The following is a 25,493-nucleotide window of genomic DNA, read 5'->3' on the forward strand; positions in this document are numbered from 1 at the left end:
TTTGACAAACGTCAAAGAAATTACTGGGTGTTCTTTCAGGATAGTTCTGGGCTTGATTCTCTATTGACTGAGTTATTTTTCAATTTGGTTGGGACAGAGGTTAACTTATAGACTTCTGTCTAGTGGAACAAATAACCCAAAATGGTTACAGTGTAATGCCCTGTAAGACAATAACCAGTTGTATTTATCTAACTTAGCAATCTTATCTCAACCTTTTATTAATTGCCTGCAGATATATATCAGATATATGTATATATCAACATCTGTATTTTCACAAATGCTATTCTTGACACCAGTTCTAATGTCTTACTCGTTCTTGCATTAATTAATAAGTCAAATAAAACCTGACATGTGTTCATGCTCTATTTGCATGAAGGCCATAATTTTAACTTCTGAAAAATTATAGTTTAACAGTTTTGGAGGTCATCCACCAAGAAGCTCAAGTGAACTAACTCACGTGATGGATCTAAATAATTTATAAGTGCCCTCACAGTATGTTAAGCCTAGCATGTCTTTTCTTGAGTCTCAAAAAGAGATTCCTATGTAGCAACAGAGTTCTATGTAACTTTGCTGTTTTTCTCTAAGTCTTTTTCTGTCTCTCTACTAAGTGTGTGCTTTGTTTATGTCTTATGACTAGTAAGTTATCCCCATTACTGGCAGCAATAGTTGATTCTGGTTCACAGTCCCTGTTGGATGGATGATGAAGATCTATTCTCTTTTGGATGAGAGAAGACAGAGAACCTGGTTTGTTTGGTTTTGTCTGTGTTCTTATTTGTGAGTTCAATCAATTAAAGAGACAGATCTTTTGGGTTCTGAACCAATGAGTTTCTGGGTTTATTTTCACAGAGAAATAACAGAGAACTGAAGCTAAAAGCTCTCTATATGCTTGTGACTCTAAAATTCCGAAAAGTCTTTACTTCTTATTGTAAGTGAAATATTTTCCTACATCCAGAGAGTATTAATAAATCACACTATTACATCTCTTAATTAGAGGAGCTTTGTAAAACTGATTTATAGAAATAAGCATTTATATAAATCAAATATTCTCCAACTCCACAGAAAATAAACTCCTTACAGAAACTGCTAGTTCAGAAACATTTTTAAGATAAATCAAACTAGTTTAATAATTTTGTTTAAGAAAGAAAAAAAGCTTGGGCTTCTCTGGTGGCACACTGGTTAAGAATCCACCTGTCAATGCAGAGGACACGGGTTCGAGCCCTGGTCCGGGAAGATGCCACATGCTGCGGAGCAACTAAGCCCATGAGCCACAACTAGTGAGCCCGCGTGCCACAACTACTGAAGTCTGCACGCCTAGAGCCCATGCTCCGCAACAAGAGAAGCCACTGCAATGAGAAGCCTGCACACCACAACAAAGAGTAGCCCCCGCTCACCGCAACAAGAGAAAGCCCATGAGCAGCAACAAACACCCAACGCAACCAAAAAAATTAATTAATTAGTTAAGAAAAGAAGGAAGGGAGGAAGGGAGGGAGGGAGGAAGAAAGTTATGTCTTTTCTCAGATTTATTAGTATTAAATACAGTAAGTCCCCTACATACGAACGAGTTCCGTTCCGAGAGTGTGTTCATAAGTCCATTTGTTCATAAGTCCAACAAAGTTAGCCTAGGTACCCAACTAACACACCGGCTATATAGTACTGTACTATAATAGGTTTATGATACTTTTTACACAAATAATACAGAAAAAACAAACACAAAAAATAAAGACAACATTTTTAATCTTACAGTACAGTACCTTGAAAAGGACAGTAGTACAGTACAGAAAAAACAAACACAAAAAATAAAGACAACATTTTTAATCTTACAGTACAGTACCTTGAAAAGGACAGTAGTACAGTACAACAGCTGGCATACAGGGTCTGGCATCGAGTGAACAGGCGAGAAGAGCTACTCCGTGGAGGAGGGAGAGGAGGTGGCAGATGGTAGAGCTGAAGGGTCATCAGCAATAGGAGACGGAGGGCCAGCTGCAATGTCACTTACACCTGACGTTGATGGCACAGGTTCCGGTTCCTTGCTGGATTCAATTCTATCTACCCTCTTGAAAAAACGATCCAGTGATGTCTGGGTAGTAGCTCTTTTTTCTCGTCATAGATGACACGGTAGCACTGGATTGCATTCTGAATGGCTGCTGTAACCTTCGTGTACCGTTCTACGTTCAGGTCCTGTGCCTCAAAAACTAACAGTGCCTCCTCAAATAAAGACAATCCCCTTGCCATTTCCTGTATTGTGAACCTCTTCGGTTCTTCAGTTACTTCTTCTTCCTCTTGTCTCCCTTCATCCTTTCTCTAGGCCTCCAACCCCTGGCGCTTCTTAGCAGAACCAGCTACATCACTGCTGATTTTACGCTTGCTTCTGGACATCTTGGGCTTGAAATAAAGACACTACTACTGTACTCTATACAGTACTGTAAAGTACACAAAAGCACAACCACTTGTACAGGATGCATGCACGTGACAATGTATGCCAGACACATGAACTAACTTACATGATTGGACACGCAATCCCATGTTTGCATCTTTGAAAGTTCGAAACTTGAAGGTTTGTATGTAGGGGACTTACTGTATAACACGAGTGGATTTTTAAAAGAATATATGAGGGAGGATTTTTTTTTTTTTAAAGAAGATGTTGGGGATAGGAGTTTATTAATTTATTAATTTATTTTTGCTGTGTTGGGTCTTCGTTTCTGTACAAGGGCTTTCTCTAGTTGTGGCAAGCGGGGGCCACTCTTCATCGCAGCGCGCGGGCCTCTCACTATCGCGGCCTCTCTTGTTGCGGAGCACAGGTTCCAGACACGCAGGCTCAGTAGTTGTGGCTCACGGGCCTAGTTGCTCCACAGCATGTGGGAGCCTCCCAGCCCAGGGCTCGAACCTGTGTCCCCTGCATTAGCAGGCAGATTCTCAACCACTGCGCCACCAGGGAAGCCCATGAGGGAGGTTTTGTGTAATGAAGAGAATAGTTTTAATAAATTTCCAAAACTAGTCACTGGTTTACTAATCAAAAAAGTTAAACACTATTCCTATACAATGCTTAAGATTTTGAAAAATGCCAATTTGTGTTCAACTGAATTGAATTATAATTCTGACGTTTTAACGTATTTACTAAATTGTGGTAAAATATACATAACATAAAACTGACCATTTTCAACATCTTTGAGTGTATAATTCATGGGTACTGAGTACATTTACACTGTTGTGCAAACATCACCACCATCCATCCCCAGAACTTTTTCATCATCCCATACTGAATCTCTGTAGCCATTACACAATAACTGCGCACTACTTCCTTCCCCCAGCCCCTAGCAGCCACTACTCTACTTTGTCTCTATGAATTTGACTACTCTAGGTACTTGAGCTAAGTGGAATCATACAGTACTTGCCCTTTTGTGACTGGCTTATTTTACTTAGCATAATGTCCTCAAGGTTTGTCCATGTTGTATAGCATGTGTCAGAATTTCCTTCCTTTTTAGGGCTAAATAATATTCTACTGTGTGTATTTACCACATTTTGTTTATCCATTCATCTGTCCGTAGACACGTGGGCTGCTTCTACTTTTTGGCTATTATGAATAATCTTCTGTGAACATCGCTGTACAATTATCTGTTTGCGTCCCTATTTTCAATTCTTTTGTGTATATACCCAGAGGAGGAATTGCTAGATCATATGGTAATTCTATTTTTAATTCTTTGAGGAACCACCATACTGCTTTCCATTTTACATGCCCACCAACAATGCACAAGGCTGCACATCCATGCCAACATTTCCTGTTTTCTGATTTTTTAATAATAGCCATCCTAATGGGTATGAAGGTGGTATGTCTTTGTGGGTTTGATGTGCATTTCCCTAATGATTATTAATGTTGAGCAACCCATATTACTTTTATGTTTTGTGTTGGCTTAATTTATAAGATATTTATATAATTTTAAAATGTGGATTAATGTAAATCAACAAATTTAATGAATAATCTTTGGATGCCTTGGTAGTTTCTAAGTAAGAATGAACACTAAAACAACAAGCATAATTTTAAGTTTACATACTTTTACTTCATATTTACATATGCTACAGAATGGCTGTATCTTTAGGTCATGTCAATAAACATTTTCATCTTTGCCACTTTGAGAAGGAGTAAAAGGGATCTGTAAGAAAGCTGTGATGTTTGTATTTACGCACTTTCTCAGTCTGTTATAATGCTTATCTATAACAGGTAGTTCTCAATTTCCTACCTCAAGTTTTCTCTACGAAACAAGTTATCACTTTATTAAAAATATAATTAATATGTACGACTGAGACCACATTAAGGACAAAAATAAGAGAAATAACATTTGGGTATGCAAGTTAACAGGATAAGACTTGTTTTTATAGAAAAAAGTGAGTAGAACCATTCTAAGTAAAATATCAACTTGCTTCAGAACTACAGCAAGCTGTAGGTGGGGGGGAGCTTATTTTATTTGCCTGGTTTAAAATACCTGAGTCAGAAAAGAAGCTATAAAACATGTTAAAATGTTGGCTCAGTTCACACAGTTTTAAGGGACGTCTTCATCTGAGATACTCTTACTCACTTTACAAGTGAAAAAGTGAGGGTCAAGGTGATTAAGGGACTTGCCCAAGGTCACACAGCCAGTTTAGGAGAATGCTAGGAAGGATCTGGAATTCTCAACTTTCAGTTCAGTGCTTTTCTCAGTGGACATTGCTTCTGTGGCACACCGTGCTAAAACACAACCAAAATAGATTAACATGCCCTGTTCAGCCTACTAAATGGAGATACTTCAGCAATTTACTAAACCAAAGTACGAATCAAGAAATATATGTCTCAATGACAGAATTCTTAGGAACTAAAATGCTTCAAAGAAAGCAAAAAAGTTTACCCTAACATTTACAAATTAAAACTAAGAACACTGTAATGACAAAAACTTGAACTTCAAGCATAGGTAGTTGAGAAAAGATTTACAGTAAATGTTTTTAATAAATGTGACAGAAATAAAAAAGGAATTTATTTCTGCATTTTTACTACAGAACAAATAGATAAAAATTAAGATGTTCATCCGTTGTTCACTTTGACATTTCCTTATATTTTATTTATATTTTCCTTTATATTTTCAATCCTAATCATCCAACAAAAAGACTTCTATGAGGCTCTATCTAAACGCTCAAAAGGAAAAGTAGTAGTATCCCAAACTTCTCAATTCTACACATCATCCAATATTTATTGAGCACTACAACAAACACCTTAGAAACAAGAGTGGCTATCCTAATGTGAGCCCTTACTTACTGTCAGTTCAATTTGAGCCTCCTGCTTTTCCAATCTTTCTGACAGAAGAGAAAAACATCCCACGGTGACAACCCAAACTGATATTTTTATTTAGAACTCAATGACTACCAACATCAAACAAGACTGACATCCCCATGGAAACTAATCCATGCCAGGATTTACCATTCAAACATTTTCTGAAGCATTCATGCACATCTAATGGGTAATGAAAATCATCAAGGCAGATGACCTTAACTGTGAACACAGCTGAAAGATCCTCAGAGTAAGGATGAAAACCACTACTCACTAAAGGAAGGCTGACCTGGCAAAAAGGTATCTTGAATGGACTTAAATGCCTAAACTAATCCAAGTCCCATGCAGAAAAATCTTCAGCATGGAAATTTATGGCAGTTTTCTATTTAATGTTTGGTTTTCTATTCTAGTGTGTTTTCTTTTATTCTCTGAATTTTGAGTTTTTATCATGTGAGATCAGTTTCCAGGAAAAGACTTCCAGCTGATATAATTTCACTACAAAATATAAGGTTTCAGCTTACACTGGCTCAACTATCACGTGATATCCAGAAACTAATTGAGAATAAGTTCATTTATGAACTCAACCAGCATTTACTGAATGCCACCGTAAGCCCAGGGAATACTATTCTGATGATCACGTGAAAACTGTCCGAGCATTACTGAAATGAACTGAGGGAAGGAATAATGTCCTCAGTTCAACCGGTTCTTTGTCAGCAGGCTCACCCCAACCAGAACTGCCCAAGAGGCCTCAGACTCAGCTGAAAGGGAGAGCAATCAAATGACAATCCCAATGACTTGGCGGATTTGGCTCCGGAATTCTAACGGTGCCTCAGCCAACACTACCTTGCCTATTCAACCTCTGATTCTACAGCACAAGGCTCGGCCTGAAAACTGCATGACTGTTTCGCAACCCACGTAACTAGAAAAGCAGTGATCTTCACTCACGTTCCCACTTTTGCCCAGCGGATCAAGCCACTGCCCAGTTTTCCATTTCTGATTAGTCAGTAACAAACAGCAGACTGACAACCACTCTCTGAGAAGCTCCGGCCCCTCTTGGGTTACCTCTGTCTGCCCTGGCCCCGGCTCTTTCAGCACTGCTGGTCCTCCCAAACATTATACCAGACAGCAGGTAAAAGCTTCCCACAACTCACCAGCTCAGCCCTCTTCCTAGCCTTATTTCCACAGCTCTCCAATTCAGGCCAGCTCAGTGTGCTCTTTATTTGGTAAAACTGTTTGAACTCCCTTCTCAAGGTTAGCAACTCAAACTTCCACCTACCTCACCCCTCCCACTGCTACCTCTGCAAGCTCCCTTCATTTCTACAGGACCCAGTTGAGGTAAGAGTTATTCCCTCTTCCAAATTCTGGTTACTGGAGATATCTTGATATCTGCCAGAGCCATTCCAAACAATGGTATTTTTCACATGCTGACAGACTGAAGAGATGTTAGGTTCTCATAGTCCTTTATTTTCCTGACAGCAAAATGAATGAATGTTACCACTGGCTATAAAGCCAGATCCCCACCCGTGCTACCTGCAGTTTGCAATCAGTGCACATACATACACATACACACAACCAAATATACACATATGATCCCAGTCTACCACAGGGTTCCAAGTAAGAGCAAAGTAGTTCCCGACTCCCAAAAAAAAAAAAAAAAAAAAAACTTGGAAAGTTGGTTTTGCAAGCTACCGAAAAATATTAATGGCTAACTTTATTTAATATTGGGTATTAACTAGTTAATATTTAAACTAAAACATCTATTTCAACACACAACACTATCTTGGCAAATGCTAAAACTGTGTAAACACCTAGACCACAACTAGGGAAGATGCCAAGCTGAGTCAGACCTTTTCCACAACATTTTGAGAAATTAAAGGATGAAGAAATATAAGCTTTTTTTAAAAAACAGCTTTATTGAGGTGTACTTAACATATGATAAAATTCACCCATTTTAAGCGCAGAATTCTGTGATTTTTAGCAAATTCACAGAATTGTGAAACCACATAATCCAATTTGAGAACATTTCTACCACCACCCCCAAAATTCTCAAAAGCCCACTTGCAGTCAGTCCTCCGCTCGTACCTCTTATCCCAGGCAAGCACTGATCTGCTTTCTGACTCTATAAATTCCCCTTTTTTGGATAATTCATATAGCCGGAAAGACACAATATGCAGTCTGTTGTGCCTGGCTTCCTTCACCTCCAATAATGTTTTTAAGGTTCATCCATGTGTTGCATGTATTGCAGTTCGTTCCTTCTTATTGCTGAATGGTATTACATTCTATGAAAATACCACATTTTGCTTATCCATTTACCAGTTGATAGACACCTGAATTGTTTCCAGCTTTTGGCCATTATGAATAATGCTGCCACGAGCATTCACATACAAGCCTTTGTTTGATCATTTTCATTTCACTTAGGTGTATATTCCTAAGGGTGAAATTGCTGGGTCATATAGTAACCCTAAGTTTAATATTTTGAGAAACTGCCAAACTGTGGGTATACCATTTTACATTCCCATCAGCAATGTATGAGGGTTCCATTTCTCCACATCTCGCCAACACTTGGTATTATCTTTTGATTATAGCCATTCTAGTGAGTTTATGTTGGTATCTCATTGTGGTACTAATTTGCATTTCCCTAATGGATGGTGAGCATCTTTTCATGTGCTTATTAGCCATTTGCATGTCTTCACGGTGAAATATATAATCAGGTCTTTTATCTATTTTTAAATTAGGGTGTTTGTCCTATTATTGCTAAACTATAACAGTTTTTTGTTACTGATTCCGATTTAATTCCACTTTGATCAGAGATTATTTCAAACCTTTAAAATTTATTAAGATTTGTATAATGGTACAGCATATGATCTGTCTTAGAGAATATTCCCTATGTACTTGAAAAAATATGTATTTTGTCATTGGGTACAGCATTCAATAGATGTCAACTAAGTGGAACTGTATGATAGTTTTGTCCAAATCTTCTAAATTGCTTGTAATTTTCTGCCTAGTTGTTCTATCGATTACTGAGAAAGCTGTTCTAAAGTCTCCAACTATAGCTGTGGATTTGACTGTTTCTCTTTTCAGTTCCATTAGTTTTTGCTTCATGTATCTTGAGGTTCTGTTATTAAGTGTACCACATTTGGGATTACTGTCCTCACTTGATGAACTGACTATCTTATCATTATGAAATGTCCATCTTTCCTTCTGGTAAGAGCTTTTGCCCTGAAGTCTATTTTGTTAGGTATGAATACAGCCACTCCATTTGTATTATGATTAGTATTTACATGGTATAGTTTACTCTGGTCTTTTACTTTTAACCTGTTCATGCTTTCATATTTAAGATGGATTTTGCTTTTTTTCTTTTACCTAGTCTGACAATTTCTGACTTTCAGCTGGAGTGTTTAGACCTGTACTGTCCAATAGGATAGCCACTGGCCACATGTGGCTACATAAGTTAACTAAAATTTAAAAAATTTTAAATTCAGTTCCTGAAGAGCTCAGTGACTATGTGTGACCATTGACTACATACATGTTTTCCACTGCACAGATATAAAACATTTCCATAGAGCAGATTTTTGGTTTAGATCATTAATATTTAATGTAATAATAATATGGTTGTGTTTAAGTGGACCATTTTGCTATTTATTTTCTATTTGTCTCCCTTGTCCTTTGTTCACCTGTCCTTTTTCCCACCTTTTGTGAGACTGAAAACATGTTATCATTGCTACTATCATCGCTATTGGATTATTAACTCTCTTTGTTCTTTTTTTGTTAAGGCTGCTCTAGGGCAGTAGTTTTTAACAGGGAGCCATTTTACCCCCTAGGGATATTTGGCAAAGTCTGGAGACATTTTGTTTCAACTCAGGGGGAAGGGTGCTACTGGCATCTCTTGGGTAGAGGCCAGAGATGTCGCTAAGCATCACACAATGCACCAGACAGTGCCACGAAAAAGATTTATCCAACCCAAAATGTCAACAGTGCCAAGGTTGGCACATCTCAAATTTATCACTGTCTTCCTTCAAATATCATCATCACTTCATGTAATACAAGACATTTTAAGCATGTTGTTGCCATTCACTAGTAGCTGTGATATTGAACTCAACTAAAACTACCTCTCTAGGTTCAATTTTCTTCATAAGGAAATTGGAAATAACTACTGCACATTCTACAAAAATTAAAATAATGTAAGCAAAGAGTTTAGGATAGTGCCCCATATACTACAGCTGGTAACTTCTCAAAAAATTATTATGCTAACTGCTAACAAAGAAGAGTTTAATTCATCTGAAAGGAAGGAATAGGACATCCTTAAAGAGAAGCCTAAGTGACCCACATTCCCACATGGTTTAACTTTTCTTACAAATACCTCTTCTGTAGTTCTCTACCTCCAAAATGATGCTGAGACTGCATGCTACTGGATTGGCTGGCAAAGTATGGCTTCGAAGAGAATTTGAAGAATCTTTTAGCCTCTGATACATAATCCCTTTTATTTACCTACATTTAATTGAAGACGTCTGTAGGTGGTGCCACACGAAATGTAATTCAGGCTTAGAAATGTCAATAAAAATGTCTGTAAGGGAGAGATCCCATGTAAACCTAGCAGGGGAATGCACATCAGCAGCTACAGAGCCACGCGAAATTAGGAATATAATGGAAATATGTTGCCGGACTTGACGAGGTGACAAAAGCTCTTTTCCCATAAAGCTTAATGAGCTCTGTTAGTCTTCAGCTTACAGAAATGTAAAAGGGTCAGCCCCACAGAGGGAAGTAACTGACTCTCCACACATGGCTCCATTCAAATGACAGCAGATCAAATTACTGATGTAATTACTATAACCTGACAATTCTGTTAGATTCATGTGGCAGTTAACTGTTTAGGACTTGTAACAAAGGGACATGGTTCATTCATAGTAGTTTAGTTTTTGTAGGCAGAATGAAATTTAAAGTCTCCTTCATTTTCAACTGCAAACCTCATGTATTTTACTGTCTCCACCGGAACTATTTTTCTTTTATTCAAAATTAGGTAAGGTATCAATATTTGGGTATTACCCATATTTGCAATTTTCCTTCTCCAGCTGAAGCATAAGCTTAATGGCAAAATTAAACATTTAGAGAGTCTCAGCATTCTCCTGCCCTGGCTTTGTTTGGCTCCCAAGTTCTGCAAGGCAGCACAGCAACAGAATCCTGAGCTCAGTGCTGCTGGAAATTCAGGGGCAGCAGCCACTAACTATGCCATCAGGTGGCCCCTGTGAAATTCCAAGCTAGAAAAATATCATCAGAATGCCCTCCAAGTATTTCCCAAATACTTCAAGAAAAGAAAAGCACCTTGGTCATCTTTAATTTTGATTCTTTTGCCTCCTCCATGTCCATAAACCCAGTAAGAAAAAAGATCAATTTAGCCAAGGTAAAAATGTAACTCCAGATCATTAAATGGAAAAAGCAGATAAGACAGAAAATAACAGAAACTATCACTAAACTCTGATGATGATACTTTCCCTTCTACTTTTCACCAAAGATTTAAGCTTCTACACAATTCCCAATATTTAACATAAATAATAAGATGCAATTTTAAAACTATTTGTTTGGTACAACTCTAGGTATATATGGTTGGTACCATTCCAAGCCCTATTAATACCTGAGAGGAGCCAAAAATGAAAAAGACAAAGATCCTGATCTTAAGTAGCTACAATCTAGCTGGGAAGAGAGATTTAACCATATTGAGACGTAAATATTAGACCTTTTGTGCTCTTAGCTAGTCCTGCCAGATTATGGGGAAAAGCTTGCTACTCTCAGCCTTAGCTGTGCCTAGTTTACTTATTTATTCATTCATTCATTCAACAAATATTTATTCAGTGCCTCCTATACAGTACTTAACAATACATGGAAACACAAGGAAACAAGAAAAACACGGTCCTTTCTCACTGAGCTTACATTTGAGGACAGTCTGTTAGTGAGGGCTATTTACAAGCATCCTTGCCATTGTTTAGTAACATCTTCAAACTGCTACTTTGCCCCAGTGAAGTAGATATCAACCTCCAGCTTCCTTATTTACTCCCTGTGCAGGTAAACTAATCCAGCCTTACTGGCTTCCGCTCAAAACCCCTATTCCTGGTTATTCCTCTGAGCTCTTGCTTAAATGAGAGTCCAGCCTTAATCAAGCATTATCAACGTTATCTCTTCATCTAAGCTCCTGCCAATCCCTTTTTTCCCCCAAGACTAGACCCTGTTTCCACATCAATTACAGATTTCCCTGATGTACATCTCAGTCAAACACTGACTGTAAGAGCCATAATCAAAAACCTACCAAAGTGGGCTTCCCTGGTGGCACAGTGGTTGAGAGTCCGCCTGCCGATGCAGGGGACACGGGTTCGTGCCCTGGTCCAGGAAGATCTCACATGCTGCGGAGCGGCTGGGCCGGTGAGCCACGGCCGCTGAGCCTGCGCATCTGGAGCCTGTGCTCCGCAACGGGAGAGGCCACAACAGTGAGAGGTCCGCGTAACCCCCCCACCAAAAAAAAAAAAAAAAAAAACAACCTACCAAAATACTTCATTCTCCCCATGTGACTCCTTCGTGGAAGAACAAGAGGTAAAATAATTTAGCATTTTGTAGTTAATGCTAACATTTGGTGTATCTCCTTCCTAACTAATTTCTATATACTTAAATTGTTGGGGTTTTTTTTTACTTAAATTGTTTTTAAACTGAGATCTGCATGTATAATTCTGCATCCTGCTTCTGTCTCTTAGTACAAGCAAAAGTATTTTATACTGCTCTTTTTCATCAATATATACGCATGAACATACATGCACGATCACTATTTTACTGGCTACTGGGTGTTCTATCATATGGCCGGCTGCACCATGATTTATATGACCTTTTCCTATGGTTGAACATGTAAATTATTTATAAATTTTTGCCTTTATAAATAATGCTGTAACAAACATATTTAAGCAAGTTTTGTCCCAATCTTTATTTCTCTGGCAGTGATTCCTAGATTAGAAATACTCAACCACAAGGTATGCATTTCTATAAGATCTTTAATGTATATGACCAAACTGATTTCTATAAAGGATGAAGTTTAAAAACATCCCATCTCATCACATCTTCCCAAGCATTCACTTAAAAATAAAAAAGATATCTTGATAGTTAAAAAACTGTATATAACTGCTATTTTAAATTGCATTCCTTTTATTACTTATAAGATTAAACTTTAAAAAACATATTACCATTTGTATTTCAGCTGATCAACTATCTGATAAAATCCAACCAAATATTATGCAAAAGAAAACACTACATTTAAAAACGGTTTCTAAGAGATTATATTAAGTATAATAATCTTTTTGTTACACTTTCCCAAATTACCTCTTAACTACGTATGTCTTCATGAACCAAATCATGGATTTTTTTACAAAATCAGATCTAATTTTTCCATCCTTTCCTTTGTGATACTTCCCATTCTATACTTAGAAAGTGCTTTATCGATTAAAGAGTAGACTATATAGTTTACATTGTCTTCAAGTTTCTTATAGTACAGTTATAATTTTTATTGTTTTTACACCAAACTATTTAAAGTTCTGTGACAGGCATTGTACTCAGTGTTTACCACACATCATCTCATTTCATTTTAATAACGCTGTAAGTTAAGTATTATTATTACCTCCATTTTTTAGATTAACTGAAAGATGAAATTACTTACTCATGGGTCACCCAACGATCTCTCAGTTCAAAACCCAGGATCTTTTCAGGCTTTGTTTCCCCTTTGGTCCTGGACATTTAGAAAATGTAACCAAGCCTGGATGGTACTACCCACTCTGGTCTGCTCAATTTCCCCTGGAAATCATTCAAACTGGCCACCACGAGGTCTCAAGGAGGCCACCAGGAGGCTGGGCCACACCACATAACAACAGTAGCTTCAATAAGCACAGAATGCAATATTATGGAAGCAGAAAAGGGAACAACTGCCTCTATGTGGAGCGGTCAGAGAGGGCATCATAGAGGACACAGCATCTAGGCTCACCCTGAAGCGGGATATGATTTGAAGAGGTTGGGAGTGGGGAAGGGAACACAGAGTGAAGTAAACAATAGAGGCCAAAGGAAGGACAAATGAAAGGCAGGGAAAGAGTCTTATCATAGCCTGAAGCATAGCCTGAGAGAAGAATACAAAATATTAGTAAGATGTGGATAGCGCTTTATAAACCGCTCCCCTGCCCACTGCTTCATTTGAGAGGTAGAAATTATTTGCATTTTAAAGATGAGAAAGCTGAGGCTCAGGGAAGCTGCGACTGCCCAGTGTCACATGGCTAGTAAGTGAGGACCTGATCTTAACTCCAGGTTTGGTACCAAGTCCAATGTCCCTCCACACACCCAGCTGCTTCCCCTTTCCGACTCCTTTCCCAAAGCCTCGTCCATCTTCTCCAAGTAACTCCTTATCAACCACAGCTCACACTGATAACTGGTTCCTTGATTATCTAAGAGTTTTCTTTATCTCACAAGTTATCGCTGGATTTTCAGTTCTAAATTGCAGAACCATTATGAGAATTAGATGAGAAAGTGAATCTGGCACCTAGAATCATGCCTGTGTTATGACGAAGCTCAATACAAGGGAAGTCCTTTGCTCTTCCCTAATCAATTCATGGATTTTAAAAAGTTCTCTCAAACTAACTGAAACCTCCTTGATGACAGCCTCTGCCCAGGCTTCTCCAGCTCTCCTTTAACGCCAGGGCAGTTCACAGAGGATAAGGCCAATGTGAGACCCGCATGGGAGTAAGGAGATACAACAAGGCTCTTTAAAATGGACCGACTTCATTCTACCTATTAAAATGAAGGCAATGACCTGCTGTGAAGGTCACTGCCCTCACAAAGCTCTGTAACTTACAGGAATAGCTCTGTAACTTATAGGAATTCTTATAAAAGAAAGTCTGCATTCATCTCATTACTGGTATTGAAAAATACATCATGACAAAATGATCAGTCTTAAATTATCAAATGCCCCACAAAAGATACCAATAGCAATTCTAATTTCAAGGTCATTGAGTCATCTTACCTCCAAAGGTGAGCTGCAAAGGAATCTTGTGAACTGCAGAGTCACGTTTGAATAAAATCAGTTTCATCCAATAAATGAGCAGCAAAAGAGAACACACAAAAAAAGGAAAAATTATTACAAAATTTTTCAAAAAGAGCACATAAAGCGAACCTAAATGTCTATATATAGTTAACGTTTCATACATTGTATCGTTCATTCACAGACCACAGAAAAGTTCAATCTGGCCCACAGTAGGTACCCAACTATGTGAACGAGTTTAAATAAACATTTTTCAAAATCTGTATAAAAACAAACAAAGCACAACAAATGCGTCCTAAAATATTTTGCGTTTAAAGTTTTATCTCACAACCCCTATATAATAAAACATTCTCCAAGGGAGGAATCGGCGATCTTCCTAATCATAAATGCCACAGGCAAAGTTAGGTAAATGCCAAGAGGAGAAAAAGATATAAACCAAAGGGGACACCCAGAAAAGAGAGAAATTACAAAGCCAAGACCAAGAGAGGAGGTCGGGTGGGTGAGAGAGAAGGGAAGGGGATGTTATCTCTCTGGTGCCCAGGCTGTGAGGCTTACACTGCCCTGCCCCCTTCCTCTTTTGTTCAGCCCCACGTGCCTATTTTTTCTCTCTGCTCTCTCTTTCTCTGACACAAATAGAGCCTTATAAATTTCATCTGAAAATAAGTGTTACATGTGGACTGTTTCTCAGAATTTAAATAAAGAAACTAATTTTGGAGCTGGGGAGGAGCCATGAAAAATGACAAAGCAAATCGTAGATTAGCTTTGAAATGAGGACGGTCCCATTACTTCATACATATTCATGATGGTAATTCATAATGTTTTCTTAGATGTTATTTACAAAGTCAACACTTCAAATCCTTTGAGATGTATTGTAATAATAAAAAAAAACCCAAGTAATATAAACTCTGGATCTTACTGAATACAAATTAACTACAATAAAATGCAATGGCAGGTCTGTTTCCAAGCACTCTTGAACTTCCTCTCCACAACAAAGCTAGCTAGTACTCACTGGGAATACAAATAATTTGATTCTCTTTTAGAGGTACACATTGAAATATTTCTCAATGAAATTACATGATGTCTGGGATTTCCTTCAAAGTCACTGGGGGGTTGGGAGGAAAGTAATGGTGGGGAATGCACAGATAAAACAAGAAGAGTCATTATATTAAACTAGTGAGGACAGGAGATGAATATATGAGGACTCATTGTACAATTCTCTCTACTTTGTGAATGTTTAAAGTTTTCATAATAAAGTTTAAAAAATATATCAGACACTTCCTCCCCCCAAAACTAAAGCAAATATTTTCCTAAAAGACTACTAGTGCATACCAAAGCCACATAATTAACTAGTAAGTATCATCTAGGCCTTAGATGACAGGGTATACTAAAATAAAGGCACTGTAAGATTTTTTTTCTTAATTTAAATGATATTAGTATGCAATTCAATTACATTGAACTGTTAGAGGAGAAATTTCTGAAAGTGCAAGAAACACCAGATTTTAAAATTTCATAATGCTTATATGAAGCACATAATTCTATTGAAATTTAAAGCGCAACCTTTGTGGTCTTGGATTCTTTTTACATTAGCCTAACATAAAACAATCTCTGCCCTTCCTCCCAAGAATAAAAAGTAATACTTGAAAGGCTACCCAGTTTTAATAGTGGAGAAAAATGAGGCATGGTGCATTTTTATTTTAAAATGAGAAATTTGCTACTGTAGGGTTTCCGTGCTTTTCTCCAGTATGTGCATGTTAACTATATTATACATACTACATTAGAATTCAGAAGTACTTCTGGTTCAGTCGTACTTAATGCATCAATTATGATGGAAGTGTGAAATAAAATTCATATTTTATGGCAAGATAAGAAAATTTTAAACATAAAAAATTTTTCTCTGTCCTTTGGCCTCCTCTTCCCCTCTAATGTACACTGTGTATCTGCGTTATGCATCCACCAAACCTCCTCAACAATAAAGCGCAACATTCTCCCAGCACCTATAAGACAACTCCTTAAAAGATAACATTCCATCTTGATCTTGTAAGGGGTCACACAACCCATCACTTTGTACTTGCAGATCTGGACTGTGTAAGTCAATAATACATCATTTAATGTACAGGCCCCTGTGTCAAAAAACTTCTGTAATTGTGCTTTGACTTCTAACGGGCAGAACAGTTCTTGGAGCTTTCTGAGAGGCTGTTCCCAAGTTATAATCCTCAATTTAGCTTGAATAAAATTTTCCATTTCTTTCTTAGGTTGACTGGACTGATTAATTTTTCATCTGACAGAAGTCACTTTAAATAATGATAGAGTAGCATATACTCTCCAAGAAAACTATTGTCTCCTTGAAGCTCCAATAATTTACATACATCTTTGTCATGAACATATGTAACATTCCTGTCACAGTTTTTTTCAAAACAGACCTAAAAATTCTTTTCCTGTTTGAAGCTGCCAAAACATGAAATATATAAATACAGTTCTCAATCAGCAAAGCAGTAAAACAGAATAACAAATCACAAGGCACACATTCACTATCCTATTCACAGGACATGAAAAAGGCTGAAAAATGCTTTGTCTAGTTTGGTGGACCAGAAAATCCCATTGCTATTTCCCCTTCAGTTAATTACTTAGTAAATTTTTTCATAATGAAATGACGCATATTATATTCAGTTGAAAAGAAGGTAATACTTTGAAAAACAATAATCATAAAACAGCAAATATAATTGCAAAATACATTTTGTATATACACTGAAATCGATAACAGAAATAGACACCTTTTAACAAATACCACCGTGATGTTAGATCAGTATCAAAAATGGCTCAATTCTGCTGTGACTCTAAAACTTCTCTAAAAAAAATAAAGCCTGATATAATGTAGGGGAGCAGAATTTGCCACCCCAAAATGTGTCTCTTTGGAATATTATCTTAAGCTGGTTATTTTCTAAGAAACAGCAGAATTCGGGAAAACTCTGAAAACCAAGTATGAGCTGCCCCTTTGCAAGAAAACATTTACATTAGTAATGGAAATATTTTGTAAGGGTGTCTCCCTTGCTGTATCTGGAGGAGGAGGAAAATGTAACCAACCCGCCAAATACATAGAAATAAAAACAGCAAATCAGGTGACAGAGGAATATGTTCCAAACAAAGGAACAAGATAAAACCCCAGAAGAAGAATTAAGTGAAGTAGAGATAAGCAATCTATCTGATAAAGAGTTCAAGGTAATGATCATAAAGATACTCAAAGACAAGGTAATGATCATAAAGACACTCAAAGAACTCGGGAGAAGAATGGATGAACAGAGTGAGGAGTTAGATGTATTTAACAAAGAGAAAATATAAAATATAAAAAAGAACCAAACAGAGGTGAAGTGTACAATAACTGAAATAAATAATACACTATGGGACTTCCCTGGTGGTCCAGTAGATAAGACTCCATTGCTGCCAATGCAAGGGGCCCGGGGTTCAATCCCTGGTCAGGGAACTAGATCCTGCATGCCCCAACTAAGAGTCCGCACGCCACAACTAAAGATCCTGCATGCTGCAAGGAAGATCCCACGTGTTGCAACTAAGACCCGGAGCAGCCAAATAAATAAATATTTTTTAAAATAAGCACAGTAATACACTATAAGGAATCAACAGTAGATTAGATGATACAGAGGAAGAGATGGGCAAGTTGGAAGATAAACAGTGGAAGTCACCAAAGCTAAACAGGAAAAAAAAGTAACGAGGACAGTTTAAGAGACCTCTGTAACAGCATCACATGTACTAACATTCTCATTTGTAGGGGTCCCAGAAGTGGGGGGGAGGGGAGAGGGGGAGAGAGAGAGAGAGAGAGAGAACATACGTCAGTACAGAATAGCTGAAAACTTCCCTAACCTGGAAAAGGAATCAGACATCCAAGTCCAGGAAGCACAGACAGCCCAAACGGGATCAACCCAAAGAAGACCATACAAAGACACACCATACTTTGGGCTTCCCTGGTGGCGCAGTGGTTGAGAGTCCGCCTGCCGATGCAGGGGACACGGGTTCGTGCCCCGGCCCGGGAAGATCCCACATGCCGCGGAGCGGCTGGGCCCGTGAGCCATGGCCGCTGAGCCTGCGCGTCTGGAGCCTGTGCTCCGCAACGGGAGGGGCCACAGCAGTGAGAGGCCCCCGTACCGCAAAAAAAAGAAAAAAACACAAAGACACACCATACTTAAAATGGCAAAAATTAAAGATAAAGCTACAACAAAGGAGGCAAGAAGGCAAGAATATACAATGGGGAAAAGACAGCCTCCTCAATAAACTGTGTTGGGAAAACTGGACAGCTACATGTAAAAAAATCAAACTGGACTACACTCTCACATCATGCACAAAAATAAATTTTAAATGGATTAAAGACTTAAATTTATTTTTTAAAATATTTTATGAAGTATAGTTGATTTACAATGTTGCGTTAATTTCTGCTGTATAGCAGTGATTCAGTTATACATATATATATTTTTTTTCATATTCTTTTCCATTATGGTTTATCACAGGATACTGAATACAGTCCCCTGTGCCATACAGTAGGACCCTGCTGTTTATCCATCCTCTATATACTAGTTTGCAACTGCTAATCCCACACTGCCAGTCCTTCCCGCTCCCACTGCGACCCTTGCCCCGGCAACCACAAGTCTCTTCTCTATGTAAAGACTTAAATTTAAATGTAAGATCTGAAACCACAAAACTTCTAGAAGAAAACACAGGCAGTCCACTCTTTGACATCAATCTTAGTAATATATTTTTGTATATGTCTCCTCAGGCAAGGGAAATAAAAGCAAAAATAAACAAATAGGACTACATCAAACTAAGAAGCTTTTTGCACAGAGAAGGAAACTATCAACAAAGCAAAAAGGCCACCTACTGAACGGGAGAAGATATTTGCAAACAATATATCTGACACAGGGTTGCAACCCAAAATATACAATTCAACATCAAAAAAAGAAATACCCTGATTAAGAAATGGGCAGAGGACCTGAAATGACATTTTTCCAAAGAAGACATATAGATGGACAACAGGCATATGAAAAGATGCTCAACATCACTAATCATCAGGGAAATGCAAATCAAAACCACAATGAGATATCATCTCACACCTGAAATGACTATTATAAAAAATACAACAAACAACAAGTGCTGGCAAGGATGTGGCAAAAAGGGAACCCATGTGCACTGTTGGTGGGAATATAAACTGGTGCAGTGACTATGGAAAATAGTATGGAGATTCCTCAAACAATTAAAAATAGAAGTACCATCCAATCTAGCAATTCCACCCCTGGGTATTTATCATAAGAAAACACTAATTCAAAAAGATATATGCACCCATATGTTCACTGCAGCATTATTTACAATAGCCAAGATATGGAAGCAACCTAAATGCCCATTAACAGATGAACAGATAGGGCAATGTGGTACGCACACACATACAAATACATACACACACGATGGAATTTTTTTTTTTTTTTTTTTTTTGGCCGCACCGTGCAGCATGTGGAATCTTAGCTCCCTGACCAAGGATCGAACCTGCGCCCCCTACAGTAGAAACAAGAAATCTTAACCACTGTACCGCCAGGGAAGTCCCCACACAATGGAATATTACTCAGTCATAAAAAAATGAAATCTTTCAATCCCTTTCCATCTTTCAAACTAAGATCCCACAAGCTATGCAGCCTTAATTAAAATAAAATGAAATCTTGCCATCTGCAACAAATGGATGGACGTAGAGGGTATTATGATAAGTGAAAGAAGTCAGAGAAAGAGAAATACAGTATGATTTCACTTATATGTGGAACCTAAAAAACAAATGAACAAACATAAACAGAAAAAGTTATAGATACAGAGAACAAACGGTTGCCAGAGGGGAGGAGCATGGAGGGAGGAGAGAAATAGGTGAGGGAGGTACAAACTTCCAGCTGCAAAATAAACGAGTCACAGGCATGAAGTGTACAGTGTGTGGAATACAGTCAGTAACAGTGTAACACCTTTGTACGGTGACAGACCATAACTAGAATTATCATGGTGGTCATTTTGAAATGCATAAAAATATCAAATCACATGTTGTGTTAACAGGAACTAACACAGTATTGTAGGTCAATTATACTTCAAAAACAAACAAGCAAACTCATAGGAAAAGAGATCAGATTTGTGGTTACCAGAGGCAGAGGTGGGGGGAAGGGAAACTGGATGAAGGCAGTTAAAAAGCACAAACTTCCAGTTATAAGATAAGTAAGTACTAGAGTTGTAATGCACAACATGATAAACACAATTAACACTGCTGTATGCTATATATGAAAGTTTTCAATAGAGTAAATCCTAAGAGTTCTCACTGCAAGGAAAAAATTTTTTTCTATTTGTTTAATTTTGTATCTTTATGAGATGATGGATGGTCACTAAGCTTATTAAGATCATCATTTCATGATGCTGTCAGTCAAATCATTATGCTGTACACCTTAAACTTATACAGTGCTGTATGTCAATTATTTTTCAATAAAACTGGAAGAAAAAAAAATAAAAAGAGGGGCTTCCCTGGTGGTGCAGTGGTTAAGAATCCACCTGCCAATGCAGGGGACACGGGTTCGAGCCCTGGGCCGGGAAGATCCCACATGCCGCGAAGCAACTAAGCCCGTGCGCCACAACTACTGAGCCTGCACTCTAGAGCCCGTGAGCCACAACTACTGAAGCCTGCGTGCCTAGAGCTCGTGCTCTGCAACAAGAGAAGCCACCGCAACGAGAAGCCTGCATGCAGCACAACAAAGAGTAGCCTCCGCTCACCACTGCTAGAGAAAGCCCGCATGCAGCAGCAAAGACCCAGCGCAGCCATAAATAAATAAATAAATTTATTTATTTTAAAAAATAAAAAGAGAAAAGGGATACACACAGATCAATGCTATTGCTATGTAGCCACTTACTGACCTTGCTTCTCTTGCAGCGTTCTTACTCACCCCCCCCACTACCATTATTCTATTCATCATCAGTAGCCTGTCTCCTAATACCTTCTCTTTCCTTTCAGAGAAGTACCTAACGCTTACCAAAATTTTCTAAACAGTTTTCCAAGAACACAAAATTTTAGTTAAACCTCCTGTCAGTTATAATCAGTAAATTCTTTTTCCAAGACTTGTTATTAACCATGACAGTTACTGGGGGCAGGGTGGGGTGGGGGAATAAACAGGAGAGAAGAATACACACTACCAATTTTGTCAAAATATCCCAGTAAAACTATAATCAACCATTTATCTTTGTAATATAAAATATTCAATACATAAGTAATTTAAGCTAATATCTTCCTGAAATGCCTTTTCTATTTAATAAGGAACCATGTTAAATTCCTATATAAAGAAGGAACACTCAACAGCATTTTTTCAAGATAAGCCACAATTTTTTCCCCTAAACTAAAGAACATCAGTGAGGTATACCTATTTGTCAAAGTGGAATTCTAAGTCTTATAACTGCTCATATGGATTATCCAGAATTTCCCTGCATTAACAAAATACTTCTGCTGGTCCTGTTCCCTTAGCCTTTCACCCTAGAACATGTACTTTCTTACAAATTGTTAGATGACAAGTCTGACTACATTAGTCTATAATCTAATAATTTATTTAAAATTTTATAATGATCAACCTAAATCATACCTCAATGTAAAATATTAAGGTTTTTGTTTGTATTGGAGTATAGTTGCTTTACAATACTGTGTTAGTTTATACTGTACAGCAAAGTGAATCAGCTATATGTATACATATCCCCTCTTTTATGGATTTCCTTCTCATTTAGGTCAGCACAGAGCACTGACTAGAGTTCCCTGTGCTATACAGTAGGTTCTCACTAGTTATCTACTTTATACATAGTATCAGTAGTATATATATGTCAATCCCAATCTCCCAATTTTCTATCTAGATTTTGGACGCTTTAATTATGAGTCTAAATTACATTAAGTTAAACTCTCTCCCCACCCCATTTAAAAAGTCATCAACAGAATGAAAATTAAATCTGTACTTAATAGCAAGTCAAAACTAAGACCCTGTTTATCTTAATTTTAGTAAAAAGTGCTGATTCAGGTAATTCTGTAAATTCATTTTTACATCTATTCCCTATTCCATTTGTTAGCAATGCAGCTGAAAGAAATGACCGCTTGTACTACCTTTTTTGGTTAGACGCAGAACCTTGGACAGGACATTAAGCTTCAATAAATCTTAAAAGATGACAATGAAAACCTAATTTACATTCTAACATATTTAAACCTATGTCTTCTGAGCCATTAAACCTCCTCTTTTGCTGATGGAAAGAACAGTGATCTAAGAATCAGTCTGGAATCTCACCAGCTCTAGCTACGTGAATACTTAAATTATTTAGGTCTTAGTTTTCTATCTACAAAATGATTTCAGCCTAATCACTTTCACCAGTGGTATCCTGTGGCATGTCAAGTTCCCAAAACACTCTCTAAAAAATGATTCCATGGCCCAATAAGTTTGGGAAATGCTGCATACTACTGATGTCTCACTTCCCCTTCATCTTAGAGAAGTACAAGGTATACTGACAAATTACAGGCCCTGAGAATTCCCGCAGTCAAACAAAAAACCATAGAAGATGAATAAGTTCTGGGGATCTAAAGCACAGCATTGTGATTACAGAGAACAATACTGTACTATATACTTGAAAGTTGTTAAGAGAGAGTAGGTCTTGAATGTTCTCACCACAAAAGAGAAATGGCAATTATGTGACATGATGGAAGTGTTGGCTAACTCTATGGTGGTAACAATATTGCAACATACCTATATCAAATGAATGTTGTACACCTTAAAGGTACACAACATTACATAACTATATCCCAATATAGTTAGAAAAACAAAAAACCCTTCAATTTCATTTAATCTAGTGCTTTCCAAAATTTCATAACCAAAGAGATCTGTTTGTTGGTTGGTTGGTTTTTAATTTCATGTAACATTTATTAACATTCCACAGAACCAATATTCCACAAAACTCATTCTAAGAAACACTGGCCCCTGCCAACTCTGAATCATTTTCCCCAATCTATACTTAATAGAAATGCTCACTGAAAATACTCAGTATGGCTGTTTACAGTGTCAGGAAAATCTAATATGAACTATCAATGAATCAATGGCTCTTTTCCCCCCTTTAAAAGTCATGGTCCCTACCCAATAATATCCCTCAAGGGGATCCTTGCAATATTTAGCACTTTGGATTGGTGAAGGGACTAATGCTCAAGCCCACACCATGGAAGGAACAAATGCCCCTTTAAAGATTAACATCGGCCCAGAATCACAAAAGTCCGTAACGCTAACACACAGAGCGAGCCGTCAATGTTTTGCTCATAGTGTTGAATCCAGTTTGCTAATGCACATCCTAACTAGTGAGCTACTTCAGTGCATATTCTTTTACTCCTTGCAATGCTCTCCCCAGTTTCTAACAGCAATAGGGATTTGGGCTATAATTAAGTCACTCACTAACACCTACCTCATGTGTTCACTATAATAACTGTATATTTTATAAACAGTGGCTCTGTATCTATTAACACAAATAATACACTATTTGTAGGAGCAACTACTCAAAAGATTACTGAGGACAAAACTAGGTATCACTTAAATGACACTAAGTAGGTAAAAGAATCCAAATTGACCTTGAAAAACTGGGTGTCTTCCAAAAATCTGAATGACATGAATTAGGGATAAGCAGAAAATACCACAAAACTTAGAAATAAAGTCTCTTAGCAGGAGAGCACAGTCAAAACAAAATTTATTTTAAAAGCTCTCTAGTCAAAGTACTGAGAAATTGAATATATTATCGGCAATTTAATTATTATTGAAAATACTTGATTATATTAACACATTAATAATGGTTATAGCTACTGTTTGCATACTTATCAGACCAACTGATCCCAAGCAAGATCAAATACCTCTACATCATGCCAGGTAACATATATTTCCATTACTCTTTAATATTACTGGGATTTTAACATTTTAAACATTAATGCAAACTTATGAAAAGAAGTTTTTCATTTTTTAAAATGTGCAGAGGACCATGTCTTATTCATCTATGCATCCCCAGGACCTACCACAGTGATTGGAACATGCAAGGAATTAAATATTTATATGATTGGTTGAATAGAAGAATCACATTCCTCCACAGCCCAGGAGAAAGAAACATGGGAGCCATTCCAAGTGTAAAACTTTTGAGCTATTTCTAGAATGACCGTCACAGAAAAGCCAACATGTATGTTATTTTACAGACAATATTTACAGACCTACACAAATATATCCCCTATTTTTTTACACATTTACATATTCTGGATTTTAAAAATCACATATATACTGTATATATTTACTTTTATAATTAACTACTGACTAGAAGCAAATCAACTGCTTTTTAATCATGCAAGCAGTTAGCTAAACTTATTTGGCATATCGTATGAATTTCCACAGCAAAAACACAAACTTTCCTTGTTTAGGCCAGTCCTCAATAGGTGGCATTGTTCACTTGTCAAGTCATTACCAGGAGGTCATAAAACTTGAGGCTCCTCAGGCTTAATGGAAAAAGCAGACCTAAAATACAAAAGCTAAAGACAAATGGCAGTGGTGCTCACAACAAGATGATCCCTATCACACTAGCTTTGCACTCACTAAAATGTGCTTACTCGTAGGGGTCAATTTCTCAACACTCTCTCTCAGCTTTTACTTCTTATAGAAGGACCACTGTCAAGAGCTTTGACATCATATGAATTTTCCTTTGGCTTCACGTCACAAGTTTCAAGAATGCTATTTTCTTTCTTGCAGTTTTCCATTTGGCAAAAATTGAGTTCTCTCTCCATCTGTTTCTTTTTTTTAAATGTATTTATTTTTATTTATTTTTGGCTGCGTTGGGTCTTTGTTGCTGCATGTGGGCTTTCTCTAGTTTCAGCGAGCAGGGGCTACTCTTTGTTGCAGTGTGTGGGCTTCTCTTGTTGCGGAGCAGGGGCTCTAGGTGTGCGGGCTTCAGAAGTTGTGGCGTGTGGGTTCTAGAGTGCAGGCTCAGTAGTTGTGGCGCACGGGCTTAGTTGCTCCGCAGCATGTGGGATCTTTCCAGACCAGGGCTCGAACCCGTGTCCCCTGCATTGGCAGGCGGATTCTTATCCACTGCACC

General features: G+C 37.7%; 1 protein-coding gene across 8 annotated transcripts in view; it reads right to left on the minus strand.

Annotated features, from left to right (window-relative positions):
• The window catches only part of ATE1 (arginyltransferase 1), a gene marked incomplete at its 5' end in the record, with an annotated part of 160,830 nt that overhangs the window by 98,310 nt on the left and 37,027 nt on the right, over positions 1-25,493 (minus strand). For all 8 annotated transcript variants that reach the window (XM_079715115.1, XM_079715112.1, XM_079715113.1 and 5 more), the window contains one exon: positions 14,328-14,360. In XM_079715115.1, coding sequence (XP_079571241.1) covers positions 14,328-14,360 — 33 coding nt within the window. The remainder of the gene's footprint in view (positions 1-14,327; positions 14,361-25,493) is intronic.

This window comes from Hyperoodon ampullatus (genome assembly GCF_949752795.1).
Source record: "Hyperoodon ampullatus genome assembly, chromosome: 1".
Lineage (NCBI taxonomy): Eukaryota > Metazoa > Chordata > Mammalia > Artiodactyla > Ziphiidae > Hyperoodon > Hyperoodon ampullatus.